The sequence below is a fragment of the Gadus chalcogrammus genome, chromosome 1, assembly GCF_026213295.1.
Source record: "Gadus chalcogrammus isolate NIFS_2021 chromosome 1, NIFS_Gcha_1.0, whole genome shotgun sequence".
Classification (NCBI taxonomy): Eukaryota; Metazoa; Chordata; class Actinopteri; order Gadiformes; family Gadidae; genus Gadus; species Gadus chalcogrammus.
This window is the reverse complement of record NC_079412.1, coordinates 19,894,903-19,911,059: the sequence shown is the minus strand read 5'-3', so window position 1 is coordinate 19,911,059 and position 16,157 is coordinate 19,894,903. Positions and strand designations below refer to the sequence as shown.

Sequence of the window (16,157 nt, the reverse complement as noted above, 5' to 3'; positions counted from 1 at the left end):
ATGTGACGAATACATTTCAAGTAGATAATTAGTGCAAAAATACGGTCCTATAATTAATTTCTGCAATAACCATATATGTTACTCCTAATTGTAATGTGTCAACGTAATGTAACATAACGCCTAAAATTGTACCACTGACCACAACTGGAAGTAGTTGTTTTATATTTTAGTCTAACGCGATATGAAGCTATGTAGCGTTGGCATTGAAACTTAATCTTCATGGCGACAAACTACAAATAGACCAATGGTTTCCCGTAAAATTCCGGTAAGGATATGATTTAATTACGGGCGGTGCTGAAATGTCCACTGATTAACCTCGGCTTCAGTTAATCACCAGCTCCTCTCCATCCTTGTTCCGTAGGATTTTAATTAAATATCACCCCCTTCAATGTATCTTTTACAACGTTATCACTAATTATATCACCATCTTAATCCTCATCCCGATCTGAGCTTCATCATGGATACCATCGTGATGTAATCATCATCCGTTTAGCCTCGTCACACCCCCGTCTTAATGTCCACCTTAACTTAATCCTCAGCACCGGGACCACCTTTTGTCTGGGGGGGTATTGTGGCGGTCTCCTCGGCGACAGTCCCTCACGCCGTCCCCTGGGCCACAGGGTTATGTTCTTGGCAACACCCATCGCTCGGTACAGCCAGCCTCGACGGCCCGGGCAGGCTTCCCCCTCCGCGCCTGGGGACGGGACCGGGGACGGGACCGATGTCGGGCCCCTCTCTGTCCTCCAGCTCCGGGGCCTAGTGGTGTCCAGGCCAGCCCCTCTCCAGGTAGGCCCCGTCTGGGGTGTACGCCTGCGGCGAGGGGGCGTACAGTTCAGAGTCCGTGTCCGACTCGCCCTCTGCCAGGAAGGGCCGGACCTTGGCGCATCGCGTCGCCCCCCCGGCGTCCCGTCCTCGGCCTCGCCCTCGCCCGCCGCCGCCGCCGGGGCTGGCGTAGAAGGATGGCCCGAAGAAGTCCTCCTTGGCCTGGGAGATGCTGAAGCCGCTGAAGGAGCGCTCCAGCTCCTCGTGGTCCACGGAGGGGATGGACACCGAGGTGTCGCTCTCCGCCACCGCCGCCGGCTGCTCCTGCGGGCCCCGGGGCCGCCGGTGGCGCCTCCTGCTCTGGGAGCCGCTGTCACGCCCGCTCTCCCTCCCGCTCTCCCGCCCCCCGCCGCCGCCGCCGCCGCCAGCCCCCGCCGTGTGGGCGCTGGAGACGGAGCGGTCGTGGGTTGAGGCGGGCGGAGGCGGCAGGCGGTACAGCGTGGGGGACTGCTCCCCGCTGCCCCCTACGGGCGAGGGGGTGTTGGCCATGCTGCTGCCCCAGGCGGGCTGGGCCAGCGGGTGCTGCAGCTGGTGCTGCCAGGAGGTGGTGGGCCGGTGGCTGATGGAGGGGGTCCCCAGGGAGCCGTTGGCGGACTGGCCCCCCAGCGGCGTGTCCCTCCGCTCCACCGAGCCCTCCGAGCACATCACCTCCACCGCCGAGTAGACCTTCAGCTCCTTTTCAGCCCTCACCTCCTCTTCCTCCTCCTCCTCCGCCTTCTGCTGCTCCTCCTCCTCCTTCTTCTTGTTCTCCTGCTCCTGCTCGCCCTTGTCCCTTGCCTCGGGGCTGTGGTAGGGGGGCGCTGGGTAGGGCTCCTTGGAGCTGAAGAAGGCCTCCGTCTCTGAGCGGGGGATGCCCATGCGCTGCACGTACGCGTGCACCAGGAAGTCCAGTTTGCGGTCCATGCAGCACACCTGCGAAGAACGGATACCAAGACGTCTTCCGTGGGTTCAGCTTTTATGGTTGTGCACCTCTCTCCTCATTTATGATGATTAAACTCTGTTCTGAGTTCTACTGTGTTTTTTACTGCTTTATACTGTGTCTACTGGTATTTTACTGTGCTGTATATTGTGCTTTATCTGCTGTGTATTTACTGTACAGTGATCTACAGTATCTAGATCTCTACAGAGGAAAGTTGTTACAAGCAACAAGTCTATCAACTATCTATACTTTAAAAAACAAAGATACTTTAGTAGTAATTAAAAACATCCCCTTCTTATCGTGAGGGGTCATTAAAAACTACCCCTTTAGGCGTCACTAAAACCACCTTTAGGGGTCATTATAAACAACACCTCTAGGGGTCACTATAAACCCCTTTATGGGTCATTATAAACAACACCTCTAGGGGTCACGAAAACCACCTTTAGGGGTCATTATAAACAACACCTCAAGGGGTCACTAAAACCACCTTTAGGGGTCATTATAAACAACACCTCTAGGGGTCACTAAAACCACCTTTAGGGGTCATTATAAACAACACCTCTAGGGGTCACTAAAACCCCTTTATGGGTCATTAGAACACCTTTAGGGGTCACTATAAACAAAACCTTTAGGGGTCAATAGAAACCCCTTTAGGGGTCCCTATTAAACACCTCTAGGGGTCACTATAAACACCATCCTCACCTGTTTCTCCACCCTCCCCAGGCGCCCCATCATGCTGCCGTCCTCGGTGGTGTCTCCGTCCTTCATGCTCTTGCCCACTATCTGGTCCACTCTACGGGTGTACAGAGAGACACGCTGCGCTCAGACCCCCATCTCCGTGCTCTGGAGCCGACTCCGAGACACCCCCTAGCAGTCTCCACCTGCAGCCCCCCAGACTAGCCTCTAGCGAGAGCTGATTGGCCGGGCTGGAAACGTCCCTGGGCGGGGCGGGGTGTGGGGGGGTGGTGGGGGGGGGGGGGGGGAGGCATGGCGGCCGAGGCTAGGATCTAAGTGTAGATTATGGAGGCAGGTGTAGCGCTGGAGATGGGGATTAGGATGTACTGTTTTAGATATTGTCACGGTGACTTGGGTTTAGACACCAACTGTGATCCTTAGCCTATGTGCATGATAGACATGGTGAAGTTATGGTATAAAGTGGATGGAATGTAAGCATCACACAATCTTATTTAGCCAGCGGTTAACGTGCATAAGGCTCCATATATATATATGTCACCGAGAGAAATAAGGGCTATAGTGCGTAGGGCCTAGACCATGTCATCTCCGCCCATCCCAGGCGAACCCCTCCTGTCGAGAAGCTAGTTCTACGGGCCTGCAGAGGAAGGAACCCCACTCCAAAACCCCTTTCAATCCGTTACCTCCGCTGAGCTCATACGATGCCACAAGGTTAGCAACTCTGGCATGGCATGTAGGCTCGGCTAGTAAGTGTTAGTACATGTTTGAGGATCAAACACATCATCACGGCGTTGAATGAAACTGGCCGCTGTGTGACAGTCGATTATGGAATTGTGTGGAGGCATGCGCTACGATCACAGGCATCACATTCTCTGTGTTGAGAGGAGGGAGTGGGTGTGTCGATGGAAGACAAAATGCACCACCATGCACTTGTTCTCGTGCTTCTCATGCGTCATATCCGTTGCATCCTGCAGGGGGAGCTCTGTCAGGCAAACTCTGGCATTGTCAAACCCCTGTTGAGCGAAGCTACTGGACTCAGCTTGTTTACTAACAGGAAGAGCGTAAGCTTGTTAGGGTCTTAAGCAACATAAGTGTATTACGTATAATTAAAGGAATTAAACAGCTTTAACTCATTAGCTTAAAGGAATAGCGTTAGCTCTTAACCTTAAAGCATGAACCTTAGCTCATTGTATTTTAGGAGCAGCATTACAATATAAGATTGTTATGTTATAGGTATAGCATTAGTTTGTTTTATTAAAGGTGCAGTATTAGCTGGTGAGCTCCAAGGCACTACATTAGCTTGTTATATTAAAGGAACATTACACTCAAATCATAATTCCACTATTCAGGAGCTTTAGCTTCTCGCATAGGCTATTGCAAAATGTCAAAGGCTACAGAGACCCTAACCGTCTATTCTTGTGCGCAACTTAAAGTAACTAACAAGTAACGGTCTGGTTTGCATTATGAACTTAAAAAACGACAGACAAATGTACAAAGATCCCACAATCCAGGCAGTTCCAACTCTTTCCATATGCCTACCTATGGCGTTCATTTTAACACGTACTTCCATCGTGTTTACGATCGCAAGCCAAGCCCTGAGCTAAGATTCAAAAGGGGTTTTGTGAACCAAAACAACGTGCGGCACGTTACCGCTTTCAAATTCCGACTAAAGGCAGATAGAGGAGCACAGGATGGAGGAAAGGGGATTTGTGGACTGAGGGGGCAGTCTCTGGGCCTAACCTAGGGCCGTCTGCGGACTTCTTATGTCGAGGTGTAGATGGGGCAGGCGGCCCCACAATCAAGTCTATCCTGGCGAGGACACGAACAGACCATGTGAGTGCAATGCCAAATGGAGCAAGAACATCGTGAACACAACATGGGAAAGAAGCTTCAGGTATATTCCAAACATGGGACTTCAGCTTCGAAATATTCCAAACATACATACATACATACATACACACAGACAGGACAGATGGGCAGGGCGGTGGTGTTGTAATGCGCTCTGTGAATGAAGCGATTATCTATATGCCGCACGGATGTACACACTTAATATACTGGAATATATGACGTTAGTCCGTCAGTTTTTAAGTTAGGCATTCGACGATGTCCGTTGAATAAACAATGGAGTTTTTCCGGAACGTTAAGAAAGCAAGACATAGCTGGAGTATAGGGTTATAAGGTAGTCTTATTATAAAAGTTAAACATTACAATTAATTTGAATACAACACATGACATTTCACATTTGAAAGAGGCGGTAGGATGATGCGCGGCAACATGTGTGTATCCCGCGGCGATAACAAAGACAATGGTTAGCATATGCATATGGTTAGCAATAGCACATGGCTGTGTCAATCAGTGGATCTTAATGGTTAAAGACCAAGAATAATATCCAATCAGAAGGGACGGCTGATGTCTGTTCTAATACCATACAATACTATAACCGCTGTACATAGCATGTGTTACATCTCTTACCACACACATTTGTCCAATCTGAAAACAGCAATTGCAATACCTTGTGTTTGGTGCTGTCTTTGGACTTCAATTTAAATGTTTGGCTGAAATCTTCGTTGGTTTAGATACATAAGAATGCAAAACATTTGTCCTGAACACATTGTGTCCTGCTGTTATAGGAGAACCGTCCCACTCTGCGACTCTCTGACTGAGTACTGCTAAATGCACGTGTTGTTTGAACATGGTGGCACGCAACAACAACACCGTTTGCGCAGAAGACCCTGGCGAGTTGGACCCACTGACCGCCATCGCCATCGTCCGACCTCTCCAGGGATTCTTTTCAAACGGTGTTGATGTTGCAGGACCTCTCCTCCTCAACCCGCGTAGGAAGCAGTACTCGCATGTTAGCAAAGACCCCAGCGCTGTGTTGCCCTAGACCATTGGTTCTCAAAGTGCGGCCAATGGCGGCCCGCAGAAACATTCCTGGCGGCCCGCGATGACATACAGATGTAAGTAAAAAAGGAAGAATAAAAAAAAATTAATTTTTTTTTAATTCTTTTTTTATATCAATATTAATTATTAAAGACCCTTAGCTTTCAATTAAATCCTGTTCCATTTGTTAGGTTTAATCCGACTGTACATTACTTTGAAAGGATGAACCTCAGTTTTATGATTTAGACCGCACTTGACCTCACTCCCAGAGGTCCTCCCAGATGTTTTTTTTCACCACTGGGATGCTGACGGCGTTTCCCGCCTAATTTTCTTTCCTTTGGCGACCCTCAGTCAAATTCTGGGTTCATAAATTGGCCATCAGCTCTCAAAACTTTGAGAACCCCTGCCCTAGACGGAGTGCTGGGGGAAGCTGTGAAGGCCCAGTGCATTGGGACAGACAAGCGCGACTGTTCCCCTACCACTGGAGGAAGCTGTGAAGGCCCAGTGCATTGGGACAGACTGTTCCCTACCACTGGAGGAAGCTGTGAAGGCCCAGTGCATTGGGACAGACTGTTCCCTACCACTGGAGGAAGCTGTGAAGGCCCAGTGCATTGGGACAGACTGTTCCCCTACCACTGGAGGAAGCTGTGAAGGCCCAGTGCATTGGGACAGACTGTTCCCCTACCACTGGAGGAAGCTGTGAAGGCCCAGTGCATTGAGACAGACTGTTCCCTACCACTGGAGGAAGCTGTGAAGGCCCAGTGCATTGGGACAGACAGCGCGACTGTCCCCTACCACCGGAGGAAGCTGTGAAGGGAGTCAGGACAGAACACTTGCCTGCACTGGAGGTTCTTGATGCGACACAGCATGTCCAGGTGTCCTGCGGAGTACTGCTCGATGACGTCCATGACGTCGTAGGGACGCAGGCTCTCCTTGAACCTCCTCTTGGCGACCTGGAACTTCATGATGCTGACGACAAAACACATCACCTCGGTGTGAGAGACATCCATCCCGTCTACCCGTCCGTCCGTCATCTCTACCCAGGCGGAGTGACAGGGATGGCGGCGACCCCATCTAGATGACTTTGTGCCGTCACAAAGTAAGTTTACTTTATTTGGGGCCGTTAGTGCACCACACTCCCCCTCACACCTAGGAAGCGACCTGTCCTTAAAAAACGGCTTAACCTTTGAATAACCTACAACACCTTGGGGCACCCCTTAGGAACACGGCGGACACAAGGAATTCCATGAAGACTAATGTTATTCCTAAAATACAACACTGTCTCTCTGTCTTTAAGCTTTTATCCTGTAAATGCTGATGTTTCAAGTTGTAACAGCGGGACAAACACTTCTGTGTAACCAGTTTAACACGCGGCACACTTACCAGATAGCTCTGATGGTGACCTTTAAGCCCGGCGATAGTTCTTGGTAAAAATCACAGTCGCAATTCTTATCGTCACCCATTTCCTCTCCGGGAAAACTGGCCTCTAGGGAATAAAGACAAGGACACTTTCTCGATCAGTATGTCTTGTCTCCCCTGGCCAGCAGGGGGAGGACAAGGCAGAGCCATAGCTTGATGTATGGCCCACCTTGTTTCAAAAGGTGCAGAATCAAAGAGTTGGTTAGTGACCGATTGCACCGTGTTAGTATAATGCAACCAGAGGATTGTTTGGGATCATGGGTTTTGTGGAACAAAGGGAAAGATTAAGTGCAGAATTGAAGGATAGGGTTGTGGGCAACAGCTTGGAAGGTCTTATTACTTTTCTACCACTAAATTAACTACTTTTCGCTAACCACTGTCAAAATTTGTGGTTTGCGGACATAGTCTAGTAATTCGTTTATAGAAACTGAAAGGAATGATGCATACAGGCAAGTTTCTACACTACAGCATCACTTAAGAAAGGGAGCTATCTCCATGCAAGCCAAAGCAGTGTGTTATTTTTTATAATCATTGTCAATTGGTGTTCATTTATTATTTTCTTGGTCCCTCTTGACTTGAACCTACTTGGGGATGTCGTTCATATATTGCAGTGTCAGTGCATTTGAGTGCATTGCAGTTTTGGTAATTAGTGATGAGCATGGGCAGTAAGCATTAATACAATTACCATAGCAAGATAACAGCACATCTAACCACTCTGAGCACTGTGACCCATTCAAATTAAAGTGGGTTCAAGTCAAGCGGTCCACAAGCCAGTACTTTTCATGCATGTTTCCTGCACCAGTCAAGGTTGCTTGTTGCCTGTTCATATACCGATAGAAGCCAAAGAAGTACGCCAATGTCTTACTTATTAAACCTTCAATTGCTGCAAAGAGAGGAGAGAGGGAAGACGTGTGAGAGTTTGTTATGGATTCTATTGTGACAACAAACCATGAAACATAGATCAATCTCAAACAACGACGGCTTTTGGAGTTCAATGCATGGTTCCCAGTTGCTTTCTCAAAGATGGTCTCTCTCTTAGTTTTTACACATGAGAGTGTAGAGTTTAGACTAAATTAACATGAACTAAACGTAACTTAAGGAGGACGGCTTGGCTAACCTTGAGTACACTTCAGTCTTGGTCCTGTATTTCATCAGCACTTTAACGTGCTATGAATGAACATCCGATAAAACATTATCCCTTTAGAGAGTTCAAAAGGAAGGATGGAGAAAGAGGAGCAGTGTATTTAGTGAAAGTGAAAGACCGCTGCCTGGATGAAGCATGGATGTGTTTTTGCTTTCTAGAAATCAGTGATGTCAGGATTGAAACCAAACTATCCTTTTATCAGGAAGGTGTTGTAACTACTGCTTCGTTAGCCCTGGAATTATGGAATATCTTTCGGATTGGATAGCGCACAAAACGGTTTGATAATCTAAAGAAAATCTTAAATAAATCTACTTATATATTTATATATGTTCACAAATATGAAGTATAAAGGTTGCGAATATTGATACACATGTAAACGTTGGAGCACTTTCTGTGAGCTAAACTTTTGGGAGATGGGCCAAATGGACAACATGAATGCACCCAAACACTTAATCAATTAAGGATAATCAATTAGGCAGCATCAGTATTTGGTCTGTAGTTGGCTACAATAGCAATTAGCAAGCCAACCAGTGAATCTGAAAGCTGAGTGGCAGATGGAGCATCATTAAACAGATTGTTTTCCTAAAACAAATTATAATTATTCTTGTAATAATAATTATAATCATGAACATTTAAATTTACATTTTGAGGCATTTAGCTGACGCTTTTACCCAGAGCGACTTAGAATAGGTACATTTGAAGAAAGAGAATCAACAATATATCGCGGTCGGTACAGTAAGAATGTTCTTGGAACGAAGTGCCAAGCCCTTACAATTGCTAGGTTAACTACTTACACATATACAATAAAGATAATATATATACAGTATATAATATATATTCCAAAGATTATAGTAATTATTAACGGTGTGAGAAGTGTTAGCTCGGCGCTAGCGGTTACCCTCTGAGTTCTGGCGGGAGGCGCTGCCTCGCACGCGGAACGAGTGCTTGGGCGCGCGGTTCTTGTCGGCGAAGCTCCAGCTCTTCCCGACCTTGCTGGGGCTGGCCTCCGCCCCGTCCTCCGCCCCCGGGGACGGGGCTCCGGCCTTGCCTGGGGGGGTCTTGGTCGGGCTGGAGAACACCTTCTCCTTCAAGCTGGCCTTTCGACTAGGGGGGGGGGGGGGGGGTCAGGTTGAGTGCATGGACTGATATTAGTCCGTGTTTTACACACCAAAAAATACAACTAGTTAATTTTTAACTTGATTCAGTGTTTAACCACGGCATTTTCTTGAGCTTTGTCTTTTTAGACTAACAGGGCTAATCCCAGTTCGTTGTACTGTTAATCCCAGTGGATTGCAGCTCCAGTGGGGACCAGGGTGATGGCGTACCACGCAGGGATTCCTCAATAGCACTGATGTTGTCTAGGCTTTCCACTGCTGTCTCCACGACGGCCGTTGATGGAAGTCCACGGCCCGTCATACGTTCTATTTCCCCCTTCAATGGTCGAAGAACCACTGGGTTCACCTCAACTATACTCTGCCTTTCCCGGAAGCCAGTATCCATCTACAGCCCACACCACAGCAAACAGTGGAAAGCCTTTGACAAAAGGGGTGTTGAGGAAGAGTTGCGTCCTGCCATCGTAATGATTGGCCGTAGGTCGCCAAAGATTCAACAGCTGTCCCAGCCTGGTCCTCCACATCGGCACCAATCGGATTGGCAGAACTTACCTTGGCAGAAAATGCACGAGTTGGCAGCGTCCTAGATGTCAAGGAGTCATGTCCTTGTAGGAACGCAGCCGAGGATGGCATGGGTCAGGCAAGCAGCGTGAAGCAACAAGCAAAGCGTGCATGGGGGGGCAGGGGGAGGGAGGGCTGGGGTCTCTATGCAGAGAGGAAGAGGAAGTCATGCACATCAGAGGCACCGTTACTGTCCTGATCTCAAGAGCTGGGATCGTTGAAGGGGGAATGTATTGCTGGGTACGCAGCAGTATGCACCTCAGCTGCTGAGCAGACGTTTATTGGGACCGACTCGGGAGAATGTTAGCAAGCAAAGAAAGGGCATGAAGACAACACTGGAAATAAACCATCAAACGACAGTGAAAGACTACGAGGGCATAAGACATCAGGAACAAGGAGAATCGACGGGCTCATTTACTTCTGATAAACAAATAAACCAAAACATTCAAATGGATCTGATTTATTATTGCGTGTTCCTAATTAATGTCTATAAATCTATATTCATAAATGTGACATCAAGTTTCTGTACGGTAAGCCCTTGAGGTCCATTAATTGATTTATTCCTTATTTTGACTGCTGGTTGAATAAGGGTTGAATATGTTTTTCAGGTTAAACGTTACACCAGCCGCCATTAACATATTTGATGGACATATCGGACTCTATACCCCCCATAGTTCACTACCATACATTGAATGGGCTTTGCTTACGATATTATCATTTATCATCATTTATTCAAGGGCCCCTATTTCACTACCAGGTGAGAGGTTAATGAGCCATGAAGCCATTTCAAAATATGTATAATTATATATATAACAGTTAGTTCCAACCGAGTGATTTAATTGGAGGAGAGCCATTCAATGAGTGCTGCTATAGAGAATAACAGCACTGGGACTTTTAACAACATGTATCGCTCTGCCTTAGACGTCTTGTAAAAACAGTTTATTACATTAACGATTGTAAGCAGTTAACTCATCGGAATCACACACCACACACCCAAGCAACTGTCAAAAGACTCTTACTTCACCGGCTACACAATAAATGGAAAAATACAGATAAACGTACATGGTACAGAGCAGCTGGCCTGTGGTCATGTGTAGACCTACACAAAGTAGAAGCTAGTGCACAGGAAGATGTTTATGTGTTGCTTGGCAACAGTCCATTCCCAGTCCAGGTGCGGAACTATTTGTGTCGGCGGAGCCGAATAAAGGCATTGATAAACAAAGAGGTCACATTCTGCTGTCGCTTACTACTGTTGACTAATAAATGGGGTGTAGTTAGTGGGGTGTGTTGCCTTCGTACCTAGGCAGTGTCGGGCAGCACCCACAGAGTCTGTCTTTGTGTGGGTGCTCATGACTGCAGTGGCCGGCCGGGAGACAGAGAGAGGGTGACACAGCAGCAGGAACAAGGGGTGTGCGTCGTCATAGGGTGAGGCAGGTAACACGTTATAATAGCAAATAAGTCATCGCCAGAATCAACACAGTGTCGGATCCTTGTTTTGATTGGTGGGAAGAGACTTATTTGAGAGTCCTTGAAGAGGACTCGTAGCTTAAGGGGGGAAGGGTTAGTTATCATAAACGTGTTACCAGGAATGGGCTAGTGAGCCAGTGTTGAGGAGAGAGAACAGTATTGACCTTGTTTTGTGTGCATATAAATATATATATATCAGTGAATATATTGTGTTACATTCTGCTCATGAATACACTTAAACAGCTCCTGTCGACGACGGTAGGGTCAGAGAACAGGTATGCTGCTGTTGCATAATGTTGCTTTGGATTGCGTAGGAGAGCTATAGTGAGCTTGTGTACATGTTTCTGTGTGTGTGTGGTTGAGTGTGTGTGTGTGTGTGTGTGTGTGTGTGTGTGTGTGTGTGTGTGTGTGTGTGTGTGTGTGTGTGTGTGTGTGTGTGTGTGTGTGTGTGTGTGTGTGTGTGTGTGTGTGTGTGTGTGTGCGCTGTGTGTATCTGTGTGCGTGTGTGTGTGCATGTGTGTGTGCCTGTGTGTGTGTGTGTGTGTGTGTGTGTGTGCGCGCGTGTATGCCGGGAACGCAGCATGACTATTCTTGAAGGAGGAGGTATATCACAGGGAATATTTGGGACAGACACAACTAGTTAGTGAGGGTTAACTAGTAAGGGAACGCTCTGGGATTCAGTACTCTCTCTCACACTCACACAAACACAGATACACACACATACACAGGCCCATACAATAACACAGAAATAAAAACACACATATGTATAGATACACACACTTGCAAGCACGCACGTATAAGCAAACTCACGTAAATACACACACACACACACATTCACAATATAAGCACACACACATACAAACCCCCAGACATTAACAAACAAATTCAAACACTCAATCTATACATATGTAAGATGCGCACGTCCATACACACAAGCAAACCCAAGTACATGCACATACACACACACTCCCCCAAGAAGAGTCTCAGCAGCAGCTAAGAGCAGTGCTGATTGGTCGCCAGGAGGGGGAAGGGGGCGGGGTTTGTTAGAATAGACCAATCACATCACAGACCTGGGAGAGGCATCTGGCTGGGACTGGGAGTCCTTCCTGTTTAGGACAATAACAACACACACAAACACACACACATGCACACAAACACACACAATTTACTATTCGATCACTTAACAGACATTTAAGGTGAAGTCTTGGCCCAATGATGCCTCCAGATAGAATCAGGAGCTCTGGGTTCAGCCTAACCACACACACACACACACACACACACACACACACACACAGCAAGCGAGGGCGAGAGATGTCTAAGGAAGGCACTCGGCATCGTCGAGGACTGATCTCCCCCCGACCACCGACTGTTCCTCCTCCTCCTCCCCCCCTCCGGGGGGCGCTACAGGCCCCGCCGTACCCCCCCCAGGCACCCTACTGATCTCTAGACCCCAGAGAGCCCCGGAGAGCCCCCCCCCCCCCACACACACACACTCCTTCCCCCAGTGACTGAACCCCCGGACCCCCGGACATTGCACTGCTACTATTTCACTTCCCACCTATAGTACTCTACTCTACTTATTAACTGTATGTACCTGTCTATACTGTTAATACTGTCTATACACTGCTCTTGTAATGCACTGTATATGTACTGTATGTATCCTAAATGTATACACCAAATGGTTTTCTGTTCACACTACTCTATATTATTTATGTACACAGTGTTCAACGTACTGCGTCTGTGCACCTCTGTTTAGAGGCTAACTGCATTTCGTTGTCTCTGTACTTGTACTCTGCCCAATGACAATAAAGTTCAATCTATTTTAATCTAATCCAACACACACACACACACACACACACACACACACACACACACACACACACACACACACACACACACACACACACACACACACACACACACACACACACACACACACACACACACACACACACACACACACACAAAGCCCCAACGCACACGCACCTACATCTTATCAAGAAATTGAATACCAAGGCACAAGAGCTGACCACAAACGCATGTCACGACGTTCCGGCCTCTGATTGGCTCATCTCGGTGAGGTCACCTGTTTTACCAGAGGCGGTGATGTCACTGCGTTTGATATTCGTTTCTGGTTACCCATGAGGCATTGCTTCTGGGCCTGCAGGTATAAATCGATTCTGACGGGACGTGAAACTCAACACTCAGAAGAACTCAATACCGCGTAATAATAACACGTTGTTGAAGGCATCTGTGTTCTCTGATGAAAAACTCCTTATTTAGATGCAGCCCAGATATTCAGACATTAATTGTTTTACTGATGATGATGATGATGATGATGATCGGTCGATGTATTCGATTAATCGCTGCTTTTTTCCCGTTCCTGTCTTTTTTTATTGTGTGTCATTACCAAAAATGAATAACCATTTTTTTCATTCCTAATAGTAGTAGTCTGTGTTTTAGTAGCATTAGTAGCAATAGTAGTATTAGCATTAATAATAGCATTAGTAGCAATAGTAGTATTAGCATTAATAATAGCATTAGTAGCAGTAGTAGTATTAGCATTAATAATAGCATTAGTAGCAGTTGTAGTATTAGCATTGATAATAGCATTACTGGCAGTAGTAGTAGCAGAATTAACAGCAGGAGCAATCAGTCCCTCCAGGAAACGCGATTATGCGATCGCATAATTCAACGCATAATCAGCCAAAGTCTGCATATTCATTCGGGGGCCGAATTTTTTCCAATATGCCGCACTTTCACAGCATAAATTGGAAATTTCCGCGCAGAATATGCAGGGCTTGCATGATTTCATAATTCCTGCATTTTCGTTGCAAAAAAGTCACATGATATATCTTAGCAGAAAGTTGAAAAATGTTGCGTTTACTTCACACAAGAGCAGCCATTTCCCTGTTGCCATGGGAACGTTATGAAGTGACGTAATACGTTGTCGAAAAGCTGCACTTTTTGCAAGTTCCCGCAGTTTTTGCAAGTTCCCGCATAAAAAATTTGCCGCATATTTCATCTAATTTTTTAAGAAAACGTGCCGAATAATCAAGGATTTTTGGCCGCAACAATTGCAAAAAAACGCTGCGTTTTTCTGGAGGGACTGGTCAGTAGTAGCAATAGCAGTAGCAGTAGTAGCAGTAGTAGTAGCAGCAGTTAGCAGTAGTAGTAGCATAACTAGCAGTAGCAGTAGTAGCATTAGCAGCATTAGTAGCCGTGGTAGAAGTAGTGGTAACAGTAGCAGTAATATTATAAGTGGTAGCAGTAGCATTGGTAGCAGTACTAGTGTTAGTAGTATTAGTAGTGGTATCAGTAGTAGCAGCGGTAGTATTAGTAGTAGTTGTGCTAGCAGTAGTAGTATAAGTAATGGTACAAGTAGCAGTAATAGTAGAAGAGCAGTAGTAGTAGTTGTACGAGCAGCAGTAGTAGTGTAAGTAGCATGAGTATTAATAGTATTGCTAATAGCATAGCTCCCACCTGAATGCCTTTCCCTTCAGAAGGAAAACTAGTTTTAGTGATGCCATATTTTTAATGTCCCTCAGCTAGACTGCCTTTAATGGTGTGTTTAATCATTCGTGGAAGATTCCCCATGATTAAAGCGATAATAAATGTTTCGCCCAGCCCTGGTTGTATAGTATTAGTTAACGTAGAAGTAGTATTAGTAGTTGTATTAGTAGTAGTATTGTTAATAATAGCACCAATAGAAGCATCCGTCCCCACCTGAACGTCTTGCCTTTCAGATTCCTCAGGAGGTCCAGCTGATTCAGAGGAGGGATGAGTCTGAAAGAGAGGGCAGAGATCGTTTTCTCATCGCATTAGGGTGGGTTCTTCTGGGGTCAGCACTGGCCTCCGGGGGCTGCGGGGGGTGTCTTGGTGCTGGCGAGGTAATTATATTAAAGGTGCTGCTTCTGCTTCTGCTCCATCGGTCCACGCCTGCAGCTAAGCCACTGACTCTTACAGGAAACGTTTCAGGAAGATGGATCGCAGCGCTCAGGGCCCGGTCAATCCGTTTCATTCGTTAGGTTTCGAGTGCGTTAGCAAAATTGGCATTAGTTCAATTAAAAGTGGCCTATTATGGATAGCGCTCCATCGTGTAAAGTTTCCATAATGTTGCCTATACTGTCGATAATGCATGCATTAACCATTATATAGCTCTAATGTAATGAAGGAGTCTCATAACTTTTTGTAAAAGAATATTTGACCGTTTAAATCTGTTTTTGCATTCACATTTTACCACTCTTATTGTGCAGATATATTTTCTGTATGTTTAAATTTTTTATTTAGGAACTACGGTTCTGTACTTTCTAACTGTTAAGTAAAAACGTTTCTAATAGTGAAATCACACTGAATATGCCATACAGGCCTGGATAGTAAACAAGCATCAAAACAACCTCATACATTACATCTTGTCTTTCACAAAGTATTTTTAGAGTTCCTTCTAGCCAAAACACAGCTAGCAAAACATCCCGTTAATGCTACCCAAGCTAAAATGATGATTATGATCCATCATCCTTTTTGCTTCTCCACGAGGAAATTGAACCTTTCCAGAAATGGATTTGAAATCCAAAGCGTTTTTAAACAGCAGGATATCAGCGCCTTTGTCAGCATAATAAGGTGCATGGATATCAGCTTGAAGGTGTGGTGATTCCATGCTTTCTCACTCATTTCACCATATGAGAGTACCCCTACCAGGAAACCTGACATAAGACAGTATGAGTAGTGTCCCTTTAACCCCCCCTAAGAGCCGGAAACCTTCCCATTGGACGGAATTCTCTTCCTATCTCATATATAACCATTTGATTGGTCTATACATCTCTAACCATGTCTGATTAGCTTGTTTCCAAAGAAGACCACCAGCAGACCACACAATGAGGGTCAATCTCTCTAGAAGACGTTTCCATTTTCAAGATGGATGACATTGAACAGAGTTTCATGAGTTACTAAAACATTTACACTCGACACAACAAAAGCCTTAGAAATGATGGTCCAGTCCGTCTAGCCAAGCGGAGCCAGGCTTAGCACCGCTGGGGTCAGGGGTAGACGTATTGCAAAAGCGTCGACCAGACGTCACATACTTTGGCGTGAACGGAATCTCCGGAAACGTCCCTGGCTCAGCGGTCATTCGGAGGGT

The 16,157-nt window shown here is 46.4% G+C and overlaps 1 protein-coding gene across 1 annotated transcript; it reads right to left on the bottom strand.

Annotated features, from left to right (window-relative positions):
• Positions 1–756: 756 nt before the first annotated feature.
• LOC130381067 (potassium voltage-gated channel subfamily KQT member 2-like) lies at positions 757–16,148 on the bottom strand. The gene is made up of 11 exons (XM_056588527.1): positions 16,102–16,148; positions 14,747–14,806; positions 8,779–8,984; positions 7,568–7,619; positions 6,701–6,829; positions 6,155–6,286; positions 4,175–4,243; positions 2,444–2,534; positions 1,600–1,734; positions 1,198–1,545; positions 757–1,146 (listed from the first exon to the last, which is right to left on the bottom strand). The coding sequence occupies exons 1-11, from the start codon at positions 16,146–16,148 to the stop codon at positions 757–759; spliced, it is 1,659 nt and encodes a 552-aa protein (XP_056444502.1).
• Between the last annotated feature and the right edge of the window lie 9 nt (positions 16,149–16,157).